At 38.4% G+C, this 13063-nt stretch overlaps 1 protein-coding gene across 2 annotated transcripts in view; it reads left to right on the top strand.

Annotated features, from left to right (window-relative positions):
* TCTN3 (tectonic family member 3) overlaps positions 1-13063 on the top strand; it is a 30610-nt gene that overhangs the window by 5136 nt on the left and 12411 nt on the right. For both annotated transcript variants that reach the window (XR_008378923.1, XM_053585108.1), the window contains exons 4-13: positions 2236-2363; positions 2592-2700; positions 2779-2894; positions 3411-3446; positions 4363-4443; positions 5205-5330; positions 7052-7159; positions 7803-7897; positions 8185-8338; positions 9663-9800. Coding sequence is in view for 1 of the 2 variants with exons in the window: in XM_053585108.1 (XP_053441083.1) it covers positions 2236-2363; positions 2592-2700; positions 2779-2894; positions 3411-3446; positions 4363-4443; positions 5205-5330; positions 7052-7159; positions 7803-7897; positions 8185-8338; positions 9663-9800 (1091 nt within the window). In the remaining variant the exon portion in view is untranslated. The remainder of the gene's footprint in view (positions 1-2235; positions 2364-2591; positions 2701-2778; positions 2895-3410; positions 3447-4362; positions 4444-5204; positions 5331-7051; positions 7160-7802; positions 7898-8184; positions 8339-9662; positions 9801-13063) is intronic.

Raw genomic sequence — 13063 nt, 5'->3', positions numbered from 1 at the left:
CCTGTTAACTGCAGTTTTTGATTCACGTTAGTAGATTGGGAGTGGCCTGGAGTCTACATTTCTGACACGCTCCCAGCTGATGCTGAGACTGTTAGTCTATGAACCTCACTTTGAGTATCAAAGTCTAGGAGATGTAGAGCAAGTAAGTAGTTTGAAAGGCCCCAGAATTGAGAGTTGTGCTTATTTATCTCATGCTATGTCAGAAAGCAGAAAAGTAAATTAAGATGTTGTTATCATGGAGGATTAAGGTCCAGCTTACATATTGTAGAATCCTTGTTAGCTTTCAATGATGCAGGTCTTGTAAACTTTTGGTTGTCCACGTGACCATATTTATATGAAGAATGACATTAACATGGTACACATTTCTGCTACGTTTTTTTCAAGTTAGCAGAAAACTTGGAATGATAAAGCAGAGTATTTTCTATCACCTGCCACCCTCTGGGCAGGATACAGCACCAGGGCCTTTTTCCTGTATCTCTCTCCTGGTTCTGAAGTGCCTTTAAGAGATAGTTACATGAAACCAAGGTGTCGGCTGGGCAAAGGTCCTGCCGTGGGGGCAGAGTCCACTAAGACCTGTGGAACTGGCAGTGACTGACTAAAGAAATACAAAGTTAGAAACAAAGGCAAAGAAAGAGACATGAAACACAGAATAGAATTAAAGGTGGGAACTCAGGGGTCCTTTGCAGGATTAGGCAATGGCCGAGTGTGTTTGCTCCACTCTGCTTTTATTGAAGTCTATTTGCCCAGAAGGTAAGATGAGGGAAGAAACAAAGACACCAGCAGTTTCTCTGAGTGAGCATATCAGCTCCTATTGTTATTATTTAAGGCTTTGACTAGCTTTGAGATATCTGAAATCTGAGTCTTGTATTGGGAGAGCCTCCTGCTTGAGATCACACACACAGATTTCTAGGGCGGTCTTAAACTCAGCTAGTTCCCTGTGGAGTAAAATACCACTGGCATTTAATCAGAATCATTGGGAGGGAGGATTTTTCCTCCAATCACCACCACAGAGGATCTTCCTCTGTGATAAGGGATATAAACTCTTCTGCCCATATCCCAGGGCTCAAGCTACTCCCTTGATCTCTGCCCCAGGCAAATGCAAATTTCCACAATGGGTATCTGTTTTGCCTTTCTACTAGGCAGGAAACACCCAGTTAATGTATCTTTCTAGTTCTTTGCCATAGTTTCTTCTATGGCCATTTTTCCTCAGAGTGCTCACAGACCCAGCAGGGGTGTTTGTAAGCTGTATCCCCAACAGGCTAGAATTTCAGAAAGGCAGGAAGCTTGCTAGCAATGGCTAGCTTAAATGTAAACCAACTGACTTTTCTTTGTTCCAACTCACTCAGCTTACTTTTTAATTTTCCTCTTTTTCTGGGGGTGCTTTCTCTTGCCAAGAATGGGGTCTTCGGTCCCCATTCTTCCTGCAATTATTATATACAGTGAATGGAATAAAACACATCCATAAATTTGAGAGATGGAAGGAAACATTATTATTAGGATTTGTCGGTTGATGTTTAGAGGAAATAAGATCTAGGGAGGACAGATCAGTCTCTAATTTTATCATTTTCCAAAGGAAGCCAGTACTATTTTGTTGCATCAGTGACTCATTTTATATAGGACAACTATATGCATAAGTGTTATTGAGCTTACTATTTTCATCACAAATTGCTAATCATATACATTCTTGGCCATCAGAGACTTAGACTGGACTGGCCTTCATTGACTATATTCTTATCTCAGATCTTAACACTAAAACAATAATTTAATTAATAGACTGTTAATAAATTGAGAGAGAAATCAGAATTGTTACCTCTGGAAATGGAACATTGTTTGGGAACCTTCTGGGAAAATGTTCTGTAACTTGATCAGAGTAGTATTGACACAAATACAGTAGAACCTTCATAGTTGACTACCTCCTAAAGTTGACCTAATTTTCACAGACCAAACATGTACCACATGCACATATCAATACAGTAGGCCTAGTCCCTTATGTTGACAACCTCCATATATTCACCACTTTCTTTCAGTTCCTTGGGTGGTGAACTTAACAGAGATTCTACTGTATATAAATTGGTAAAAATATTTCGAGTTTATGCTTAAAATGAGTGTATGTGCATACTTTTTATATATTATGCTTCAATAAAAATTTATTTCAAAATTATTTTGCATGCTAGGTATTTTAAAATAATTTTTTTCTTTTTATCTAAATGTTTTTTCTTTTAAAAAACATTGTAGCCAAATTAAACTATTTCCAGAAGCTCCAAAAGGTCGATGCAACCAATTTCCAGGCCCTGGCTGCAGAGTTTGGAGGTGAATCATTCACTTCAGCATTTCAAACCCAGTTGCCGTCAGCTTTTTACAGGGTGAGCCTGGGAAAGGGGATGGGATTGTTTGGTTTGGCTTTTCCCCTCATTGCAGACAAGGTACCTTTGCTGTACCTCCCTGCATCTAAATAAACCACCATCAGCTCTTTGGAGAGCAGTGCTGTCCATGTAAAGAAGCTGTTGAGTTAACCTTTGTTTCTGCTTTTCTTTTCTGGTGTAGTTCAGTCCAATCTCACTGTGAACAAATTTTTCCTATATTTTATTCAGGCTGGCGACCCCATTCTTACTTACTTCCCTAAGTGGTCTGTAAAAAGCTTGCTGAGACAGCCTACAGGAGTTGTAGCTGGGGGCCTCTGTGCTGACACCAATCCTGCAGGTGAGCAGGGCATATCAGCCTTTTTGCTCAATTTAAAACAAGCTTATTTACCACCCTCTTAATCTTTTGTGTTCTAAGGTTTCCTAGAAAGTAAAAGTACAACCTGCACACGTTTCTTCAAGAACCTGGCAAGTACCTGTACCTCGGATTCAGCCCTCAATGCTGCTGCTTACTATAACTTCACAGTCTTGAAGGTGGGTGTCCTTTCTCTTCCCACTCTGTCACCACTGCAGATTTTAAGTCAAGAGCTTCCCACTGTTGTGGATTGTAGAAAGAGCATTGAACTGGAATTCAGAATTCCCATGAGCTGCATAAAAAGTAGAGGCCCTAGAAACCTTACCAATTGAAGACAGGTGAAAGAATTGGGGATATATAGTTAGGATCATCACCCTTCTTGCTAACAGGATTGCTTGGGGGCATCAACGGATGGGAGTGGGTGATATCTCACTATTTCACCAAACTGCTTTTGCTGTCGGTAGAGCTCGTTGGCAAGCATCATAGTCTATCCATTCTCTTATCTAGCTCTCCACTCCCTGGCTTTTTAGTGCAAGGAGAGTCAGGTAAAAGAGAGGAAGCAAATAATTCTAATATATTGATTACACACACACACACTAAACCCAAAGCCTGTTCGTAGTAATATGAAGCTGTAAGATCCTAGTTCTTTTTGTGAGGTATATGCACTCATGTCTCTGCTGTTCTTTTTATTCTAGGTTCCAAGAGGTATGACTGATCTGCAGAGTATGGAGGTATGCTGCTGTTTATATCAGGCAAAAGGAGAAAGAATATTTGGCCCCTTCTCATCTGAGGCAATTTCAGTCTAGATTGTAATGGTAAAAGATAAATGTGGCTCAGTGAGTAGGGTGCTGGCTCCATATACAGAGGGTGGCGGGTTCAAACCTAGCCCCGGCCAAATGGCAACAAAAACATAGCAGGGGGTGGCACCTGTGGCTCAAAGGAGTAGGGTGCTAGCCCCATATGCCGGTGGTGGTGGGTTCAAACACAGCCCCAGCCAAAAACTGAAAAAAAAAAAAATAGCTGGGCATTCTGGCGGGTGCCTGTAGTCCCAGCTACTTGGGAGGCTGAGGCAAGAGAATCACCTAAGCCCAAGAGCTGGAGGTTGCTATGAGCTGTGACATCACGGCACTTTACTGAGGGCAACAAAATAAGACTCTGTCTCTTAAAAAAAAAAAAAAAAGATAAATGTAAGCATGATGTTGCAAATAGTTAAATATGGATGTAAAACAGTGCTTTTGCAAGTATGTTCTATACCATTAATAACCTCATGAAATAAAGATTCTAAGGTTTAGATAAGTTTGGAAAACTTTGGGTTAAGTAAAACTACATTTAGGGTGGGTTTCTTGGAGTCTTCAATTTGTTAGAGGGCCTTGTTAATCTGTAAGAGGGGAGTATTGAATATAATATTTCTAAAACTTGACCATGGAATCCTTATTTTATGTCTAAGAGAATTAGCGTTATGAGAAATAATTTTTAAAAAGTGTTGGTTTAGAAAGACTTTTGAATTTAAGTTATAGGCTGGCAGTGGAAGAAGAGAGAGAGAAAGGGGATGGTTAAGAGGAAGAGAAAATACTCATTTTCGCACAGTATCTAGCAAGAAGAGAAAATATTGCTCTTAATTTTTTTATTTGCTCTTTCCCTTACTAGTTCCAGGTTCCTGTAACACTTGTATCACAGCCTGGTCCTCCTGTGTTGGCTGGAAACATTTGTCAGAATGTTGTTTCCCAGGTAGGGATGCTGGCCTCAGTTTCTAGACTGAGGTATATTGATCAGCATTGCCAGAGATACTTCATTGTTTGTTAAATACCATGCTGAATTTTTGTGCTTTGCCTGAAATTTAACATGTCAAGAACTGACTGCATCATCTTTTTCCTTATCATGTTTCAGTCATTTCCATTGACACCACTCTCTATCATCCAGTATTTCAAGTCTAGACGATTAAAATTATTTCTGACTCCTCTTCCTTTGCTCACATGCAGCCTATTACCAGTTCTTACTTACTAATTACATGTTCTTCTATTGACATAGTGTCATCTGAAAGCCTGAAAAGTCAATTTCTGTTCCTCTATTCTCTCTCTTCTAATCAATCCAACCTAATAAAGCATCCTTTTTAAAGACTATGCTGAGAAATTTAAGGTTACCTTCAATTGCTTTTGACGTCTGTCCTCAGATATTATGAGAGCCACGTAAACTGAGTTTCTGTTCCATGGTCACCTCTGCCTTTGTTTTCTACTTGCCTTTTTCTGCCCATAATCAAAACGTTTTTTCCTTTTCTATCCCCCAGTAAAATCACCTCCTGCACGAAAGAACTCTATCCAATAAATAGGAAAATGTAATACAAAATCATCTGTATTTCTGTTTGGCATTTTTAATACTACATTTTCAGCCTTCCTCATTCAATGGTAAAAAACCCTTAAAAACAGAAAACCTATCCTAAATATAATTGGCTCAACAACTTTTTATTAATTGATTGTTCTTTTGCATTTCAGGTTACCTATGAGATAGAGACCAATGGGACTTTTGGAATCCAGAAAGTTTCTGTCAGTTTTAGACAAACCAACCTGACTGTGGAGCCAAGCGCTTCCTTACAACAACATTTCATCATTCGCTTCAAGGTTAAAGCCCTTCTCTTATAGGGGATTGAGAGGGGAAGAAATACTGAGTTAGAAATAATACCCCTGGCTCAGAGCCTGTTGCTCAAGCGGCTAAGACACCAGCCACATACACCTGAACTGGCAGGTTTCGAATCCAGCCCGGGCCCACCAAACAACAATGACGTCTGCAACCAAAAAATAGCCAGGCGTTGTGGCGGGCACCTATAGTCCTAGCTACTTGAGAGACAGAGGCAGGAGAATCACTTGAGCCCAGGAGTTGGAGGTTGCTGTGAGTTGTGATGTCACAGCACTCTACCCAGGGCCACAGCTTGAGGCTCTGTCTCAAAAAAAAAAAAAAAGAAAGAAAGAAAAGAAATAGTACCCCTGCTTCTATAATGTGAAATAGAGTAAGAATATGAAGCCTTAGTTCAATCTGTTGACATTTAATATTTTATAATTTAACCAAAATTACAGGTATTCCACAAATGTTTATTCATTAACATTTTCTCTGATTCTCTATTTGTTCCAACAGGCAGGACTTCAATCTCAAATCAAAACTCTTTTTAAATAGTTGTTTTGAGGCCAGGTGAGGTCGCTTATACCTGTAATCCTAGCGCTCTGAGAGGCCAAGGCTGGTGGATTGCCTGAGCTCACAGGTTCGAGACCAGCCTGAGCAAGAGCGAGACCCCACCTCTAAAAATCTCTGGGTGTTGTGACAGGCACCTTTAGTCCCTGCTACTCAGGAGGCTGAGGCAAGAAAATTGCTTGAGCCCAAGAGCTTGAGGTTGCTGTGAGCTATGATGCCATGGCACTCTACTGAGGGCAACAAAGTGAGACTCTGTCTCAAAAATAAATGAATAGTCATTTTAAATCATAAACTTAACTAATATTCACAGAAATTCTTTAGCTTTTCTCGTATTCAGAATTTTATTCATTTCCCCCTTCATCAAAGTTTCCAGTCTTGATCACCACATTTGACTTTCTTCTACTTCTTTCCTCTTTTTGAACTTAGCAGAATTTTCATCTCTACCTTCAGGTGATCATCTAAGTCCTGTGTCTGACAGAGCTCATCTCTAAAATACCTATAGTTGGCTCGGCACCCATAGCTCAGTGAGTAGGGTACCAGCCACATACACCGAAGCTGGCGGGTTCAAGCCTGGCCAAGACCTGCTAAAGAACAATGACAACTGCAACTAAAAAATAGCCAGGTGTTGTGTCGGGTGCCTATAGTCCCAGCTACTTGGGAGGTTGAGGCAAGAGAATCACGTAAGCCCAAGTGTTTGAGGATTCTGTGAGCTGTGATGCCACGGCACTCTACCAAGGGCAACACAATGAGACTCCGTCTCAAAAATAAATAAATTAATATCTATAGATAATTAAAATATATTTTTAAAAATTACATTTAAATTCCTCTGGTTTCAGCCAAGCTGAACATAACCCTAAATTGCTAATAAATTTTGAGAAGCGGCTAAGGGACGCTTGGTAGATCGTTGATGATAATCCTTGATAAAAGTAGCATATAGTGAAGTTCAATATTTAGATCACTGAGGATTTATTTTAGTGACTTTTTGAAGTAAAATAATTGGAATAGAAATTTCTGCAAAATGCTACAACTGTGGAAAGAAGAGTGTTCATTGTAGCTCACTTATTATGTTGCCTCAAGGAAGAATACATTGCCACACTGTCAAAGGTAGGGAAGCATGCTTTTCTCCACCAATGACTTTTCTTCACTTTTTCTGCAGGCTTTTCAACAGAGAATAGCTGCTTCTCCTAAAGGTCTGAGAAGTGGGAATCCTGGCTATATTGTTGGGAAGCCACTCTTGGCTCTAACTGGTGATATAAATTACTCAGTATCCTTTTTGGAGCTGGGCAACCTGTTTCCACATAGTGAGAAAAACCAAAAAAGCTGATCTCTTGGGTTTTTCAATTCTCAGAGTTCCTCCATTTTTTAGGTATTCAGCACTTCCTTTACCAAACTATGAATATACATTATGTTAAGAATATTTAAGAAATATTGATGCCACCAAAGGCTTTATATGTTGAACTGGTCAAAGGTGAGGGTTGGGCTGATTTTTGTTTGTTTTAACAAGATATTTATATACTGGTATATGGGGCAGCGCCTGTGGATCAAGGAGTAGAGCACTGCCCCATATACCAGAGGTGGCTGGTTCAAACCCAGCCCCAGCCAAAAACTGCAACAAAAAAAAGAATATATATATATATATATATATATATATATATATATATATTCATATATATAGAATATGAATATATATATAAGAATATATATAACACTGGTATATGGTTAAACATTTTTGGAAAAACAGTAATTGTCTCTTTTTTTAATTACTAGAGGAAAAAACATAAATTTTTGACTCCCATAAGATACTAATAAAATATAAATCATGTTAAGGGAGAATTAAGAGCATAAAGTTTCCCATCTTGCCCACTTTTTTTCCTGTTATCTCCTCAACCATCACTTTTCTACTTCAGATGACCCTTTTGCAAAGCCAGGGTAATGGGATTTGTTCTGTTAAGAGACATGAAATACAATTTGGAGTGAATGCAATATCTGGATGCAAGCTCAGGTAAGCTTGGCTTCCTACATGATTTCTCACAATTTTGCCTCTGCTTATAGAGAATATATTGTCCTGATAACTTCTATGTTTTAAATGATAGTTCAGAGAATACTAGTTAGCAATAGTCTTTATTCTAAATAGTGTTAATATTGCTAAGTTTTCTGCCATTCTTAATGTCTACTAAGGATTACTTTCTCCAACCTAATTTATGACATTTCTGGAGTATTAATACACAGTATTAATATGGTTGCATTATTATATTAGAATTGGACTTAAGCCTCCATGTTTAATTACAGGCCAAAGTTGCCAAACTGCAGCCATTTCCAGCAGGAGATTTATCAGACTCTTCATGGAAGGCAGAGACCAGAGCATGTTGCCATCTTTGGTAATGCTGACCCAGCCCAGAAAGGAGAGTGGACCCGGATCCTCCATAGGAGCTGTGGTGTTTCAGTAAGGACAGAAATATACTTTCTGATGAAAACTCATTTTCCCCCTTTGTAAATTATGGATAGTAAAGTTAAAACCAGCATTGACTACATAGATAATATATTTGTCACAGAAGAAAGAGTGTAAGAAATCATGTCCATTCGAAGTTACTATTTCAGGGTAAGTTTACACCTAACTTATTTTTTTTTACTTAGAAAAAAACTAAGGTAGAAAATATGTAGAGATTGTCTGTGGTTCAAAGTCACACCATATATTTCAAATATTATCTTATATTCTTGAATATTTATTTGGTCAGATTCTTTCATGAGTTTAAATTATGCTTTTTCTCTCATTCTTATAAAAATGTACATTAAAATACATTGTCTAGGGCTGGGCAGGTGGCTCACACTTATAATCCTAGCACTTGGGGAGGCCAAGGTAGATGGATTGCTTGAGCTCAGGAGTTCGAGACCAGCGTGAGCAAGAGTGAGATGTAGTCTCTAAAAATAGCTTGCCATTGTGGCAGGCACATGTAGTCCCAGCTACTGGGGAGGCTGAGGCAAGAGAATTATTTGAGCTCAAGAGTTGAGGTTGCTGTAAGCTAAGATGCCACAGCACTCTACTGTGGGCAACAAAGTGAAACTGTCTCAAAAAAAGAAAAAAAATACATTATCTAGTTAAAAATTGAAACCATACAGAATAGTGTATCCTGCATTTTTCAATTAATCTTCCTAGAGTACCACTTTAAGTATACCATGTTTCTATTCTGGAAACTTTCAAGCCTCTGATTCCTTCAAAAAAGACTCGTTGGGTGGATTTCATAATCTATCCCTTGGGTGTCGTCATCTTTAACCTTTCACTGCTACTGTGTTTAAACCTTTTACTTTAACCAAGTTGTCTGATGAAGGTCAGTGCCTCCCACACACCTGGTACATAGGAGATACTAACTATAATTTAATCAGTGAATGTCCCTCCGTGGCATTATGTGCTATTCTAATGGCATACTTTTTTTTGTTTGTTTTGAGACAGTGTCTCACTATGTCACCCTTGGTAGAGTGCTGTGGCATCACAGCTCACAGCAACCTCAAACGATTGCTTAAGCGATTTCTCTTGCCTCAGCCTCCCAGTGTCATACTTTTTTATATGCCATCTCCCTATCCGAATTTGCCATTAATCACCATTTCTGCAAGATTGAGAACAATAATGTTGTCTATTGTGAACTTCTGTGTTCTTCCTTTATACTCTATTATCATATGATACTTGAGAAATAATGGTTATTTAATGCATAGTGACTGCCTATAGGCAACCATCAGGTAATTCAGGCAAATGCTGCTTTACCCTTCTGCAGGCTATGAACTGTACTTCCTGCTGTTTCATACCAGTTTCCTTGGAGATTCAGGTCTTATGGGCATTTATAGGCCTCCAGTCCAATCCACAAGCTCATGTGTCAAGAGCCCAATTCCTATACCAATGCCAGTCTATAGAGGTAAGTCACGGCTTGTAAAAAACCACTAAGCTTTGCAAAGTATAGATTGTATTATCAGTCATTTGGTAATAAGATCACTTTTTATCTTCTGAGAACCAATTTATATTGCCAACCAATGTTTGTTTAAAGTGAGTCAACATGGTCACTGAAATTAACATGTTGTCATGTTAATTTTTTACCTCTTTTCTTTTTTTTAATTTCCTTGCCCCAGGTTATAGGTTAATTTCATTTAAATAATCATACCACTTTTACTATACTGATTAATTCAACTGCAGAAAGTATTTTCCACAAATATGTGTTTTTATACTTATAAAAGCCTCTGATTGCTTGACGACTTGGGATAGCCAAAAAAAAAATTTTTTTTAAGTCTCTTGGATTTGTTGATTGCAATTAAAGTTACTACTGTGCCTGGTTTATACTTATAAATTCTTGGTTGTCTATACTCATTTAAGTGAACACTTTAGGTGGGCTGGGCACAATGGCTCACGCCCATAATCCTAGCACTCTAGGAGGCTGAGGTGGGAGGGTTGCTAGAGCTCAGGAGTTCTTGACTATCCTGAGCAAGATTAAGAGCCCATCTCTACTAAAAACAGAAAACTTAGCAGACATGGTAGCATGCACCTGTAGTCCTAGCTACCTGGGAGGCTGAGACAGGAGCCTGGGAATTTGAGGTTGCAGGGATCTATGATGATGCCACTGCACTCTAGCCCAGGCAACAAGAGCAAGACTCTGTCTCAAAAAATAATAATAATAAAATAAAACAAATGTACACTTTAAATCTGTAGTAAATACATACCTAATATTTATGATGTGTCTTCAGACAGCTTTACAATCTGCCATGGTTTTAGAACCGAATCCTTAGTTTTAGAAATTCAAAAACATGGTATTTTTATTTTACCTAGAAATGATTAGATCCTGTTGAAATGATTCCTCTATAAACTGGTATGCCAGTTTGTTAACTTTTAATGAAAATTAAAACAGATTGATCTTCTTATAAGTTGCATTGCATTTATATCCCAGAAAAGACGTAAACTTGAGACTACACTTCAGTCAAAAGTAAAATACCATTATCTCTCCCTCACTACAGGATTGGGCAATTTAGCTCCCTGTGCCTATAAATGAGGTTGATACTCAGGCTACCAGAAACTGTATTAATAAGAACATTCTCTTCCTATTTTGGCTTACTGAGCAAAATAGTAACTATTTCCATAAGACTCATTTAATCTGTTACAAATCCTGTACTGAATTTGTTTTTAAATTTTTCTAAACAATCTCTTTATTCTGTATTAGTTTCTACATTGTTTGGAGAGATAACCACAGGGATTATTCATTGAATTTTTCCTAATCTCTGGTTCTCTTTGGCATTGAAGCCACCCAGTACCTCTTTCTTGTCTAGATGTTTTAACCAGTACCTTTGTCTATTATGTTTTAGAAGTTAGCTTTTCAGATTAGTTTGTCCCCTCTACATAAACCACACTTTACAGTCATTCAACCTAACTGGCCTAACTGGGTGACACTTGAGAATTTCTGCTATGCTGCCTTCAGGCATATAAACAAAGAAACATTATCTGTTCCAAGGATGAAATAAAAATTAATTGTACTGAATTTATTAAGGTGGTATAGTATATACAAAACCATCTTCCTTAGGGTGATTTAAGGGATTTGCAAAGATAATTTTGACTATCCAAAAATTTTCATTTCATGGGCTTCCTTGAGAAGCTCATCTCCATGAAAGATGTCATGCTCCTGTTTTTATCAAGAGTTCTGAAATAATAGTGTGATATCACAAAAGTTAATCAAATATAAGCATTTCTTTCTATAATAAAGACAATTTTATCATCTATATAGAAAATTTTTAACCTCTTCAATATTGAATGGAAATACTCACCTGAAATCACATGAATATACTCAACTTTTCCTTTGTGCATCTATGTTTATTATTTGTCCTTAACTTTAAATCACTTCTTTCTCTCTCTCTCTTTTTTTTTTTTTTTTTTTTTTGTTTAGACAGAGCCTCACTCTGTCACCCTGGGTAGAGTACCATGGCATCATAGCTTACAGCAACCTCAAACTCTTGGGCTTGAGCAATCCTCTTGCCTCCCCAGTAGCTGGGATTACAGGTGTTTGCCACTATGCCAGGCTAGTTTTTCTATTATTAATAGGGACAGGGTCTCGCTCTTGCCCGGGCTCATAGGGAACTCCCAAGCTAAAGCAATCCTCCTGCCTCAGCTTCCCAGAGTGCTAGAGTTACAGGCGTGAGCCACCACACCAGGCCCACTTCTCTCTATTCACACAGGCTTAGCTCTTAGGACTCGTGAATTTTTTTTCTTAGAACAGCAATAGCTTATCCAAAGAAAGCTAGCATACATGTTCCGAACCTTTTAAAATGAAGACCTATACTTGCAGAGTGTATATATTCTGGGATTCTTCTCACTAGCCACCTTCTGAAAGCTTGTGGTTGAAAATAGTCTTACCTAGACTATACCACATATCAGTCGGTTTAGTATATCTGAGTGATGGCGTAAAACGAAAGCTGAGTAGCACACTGGCAGCCTATATGCTGCATTTAACCTATAGACATGTTTGTTTTGTCCCACAAATTTTGTTTTTTACTTAAATTTATGTCAACATTTAAAGATCAGGAAATTTTACTGAGGTATCCAGATTTCTGACTTCTCTTGAAAATCTGACAAAATAAACCCTATTCCTACATAGCATAGAATCTTCTGTTGTTGAATGATGATATCCACTTTAAGGTATTGTTCCCCATTCTCCATTCCCAGAACCTAGGCCTATCCACCTTTAGTCATCTGCTTCACTTGTTCAGATTATCTCCTTAGGTCGGTAGGCATTTATGTTTATGAATCTTGAACTCGAACTGCTAGATGTCACTTGAATTGTGAACTGAACTTTATGAATGATTTTTCATTGTATAGATGTAGCTATAGAAACGCTTTAAATTATTCTTGCTATAAAAAGTAAAGGAGCAGGCCATGCACTATGGCTCGTCCCTGTAATCCTAACACTTTGGGAAGCCAAGGAAGGAGGATTGCCTGAGGCTAGAAGTTTGAGACCAGACTGAGCAGCATGGTGAGACCCCTGTTTCTACTGAAATTAGCTAGGCATAGTAGCGTGCACCTGTAGTCCCACTTATTCAGGCAAGAGGATCACTTGAGCCCTGGAAGGTTGCAGTGAGCTATTAATATAATGACACCACTGCACTGTAGCTCAGACAACAAAGCAAGAAAGATCCTGCCCAAAAA

The sequence above is a fragment of the Nycticebus coucang genome, chromosome 3 (assembly GCF_027406575.1).
Source record: "Nycticebus coucang isolate mNycCou1 chromosome 3, mNycCou1.pri, whole genome shotgun sequence".
Classification (NCBI taxonomy): Eukaryota; Metazoa; Chordata; class Mammalia; order Primates; family Lorisidae; genus Nycticebus; species Nycticebus coucang.
The sequence above is the reverse complement of the archived record's forward strand: the minus strand, read 5'-3'. Positions and strand labels throughout refer to the sequence as shown.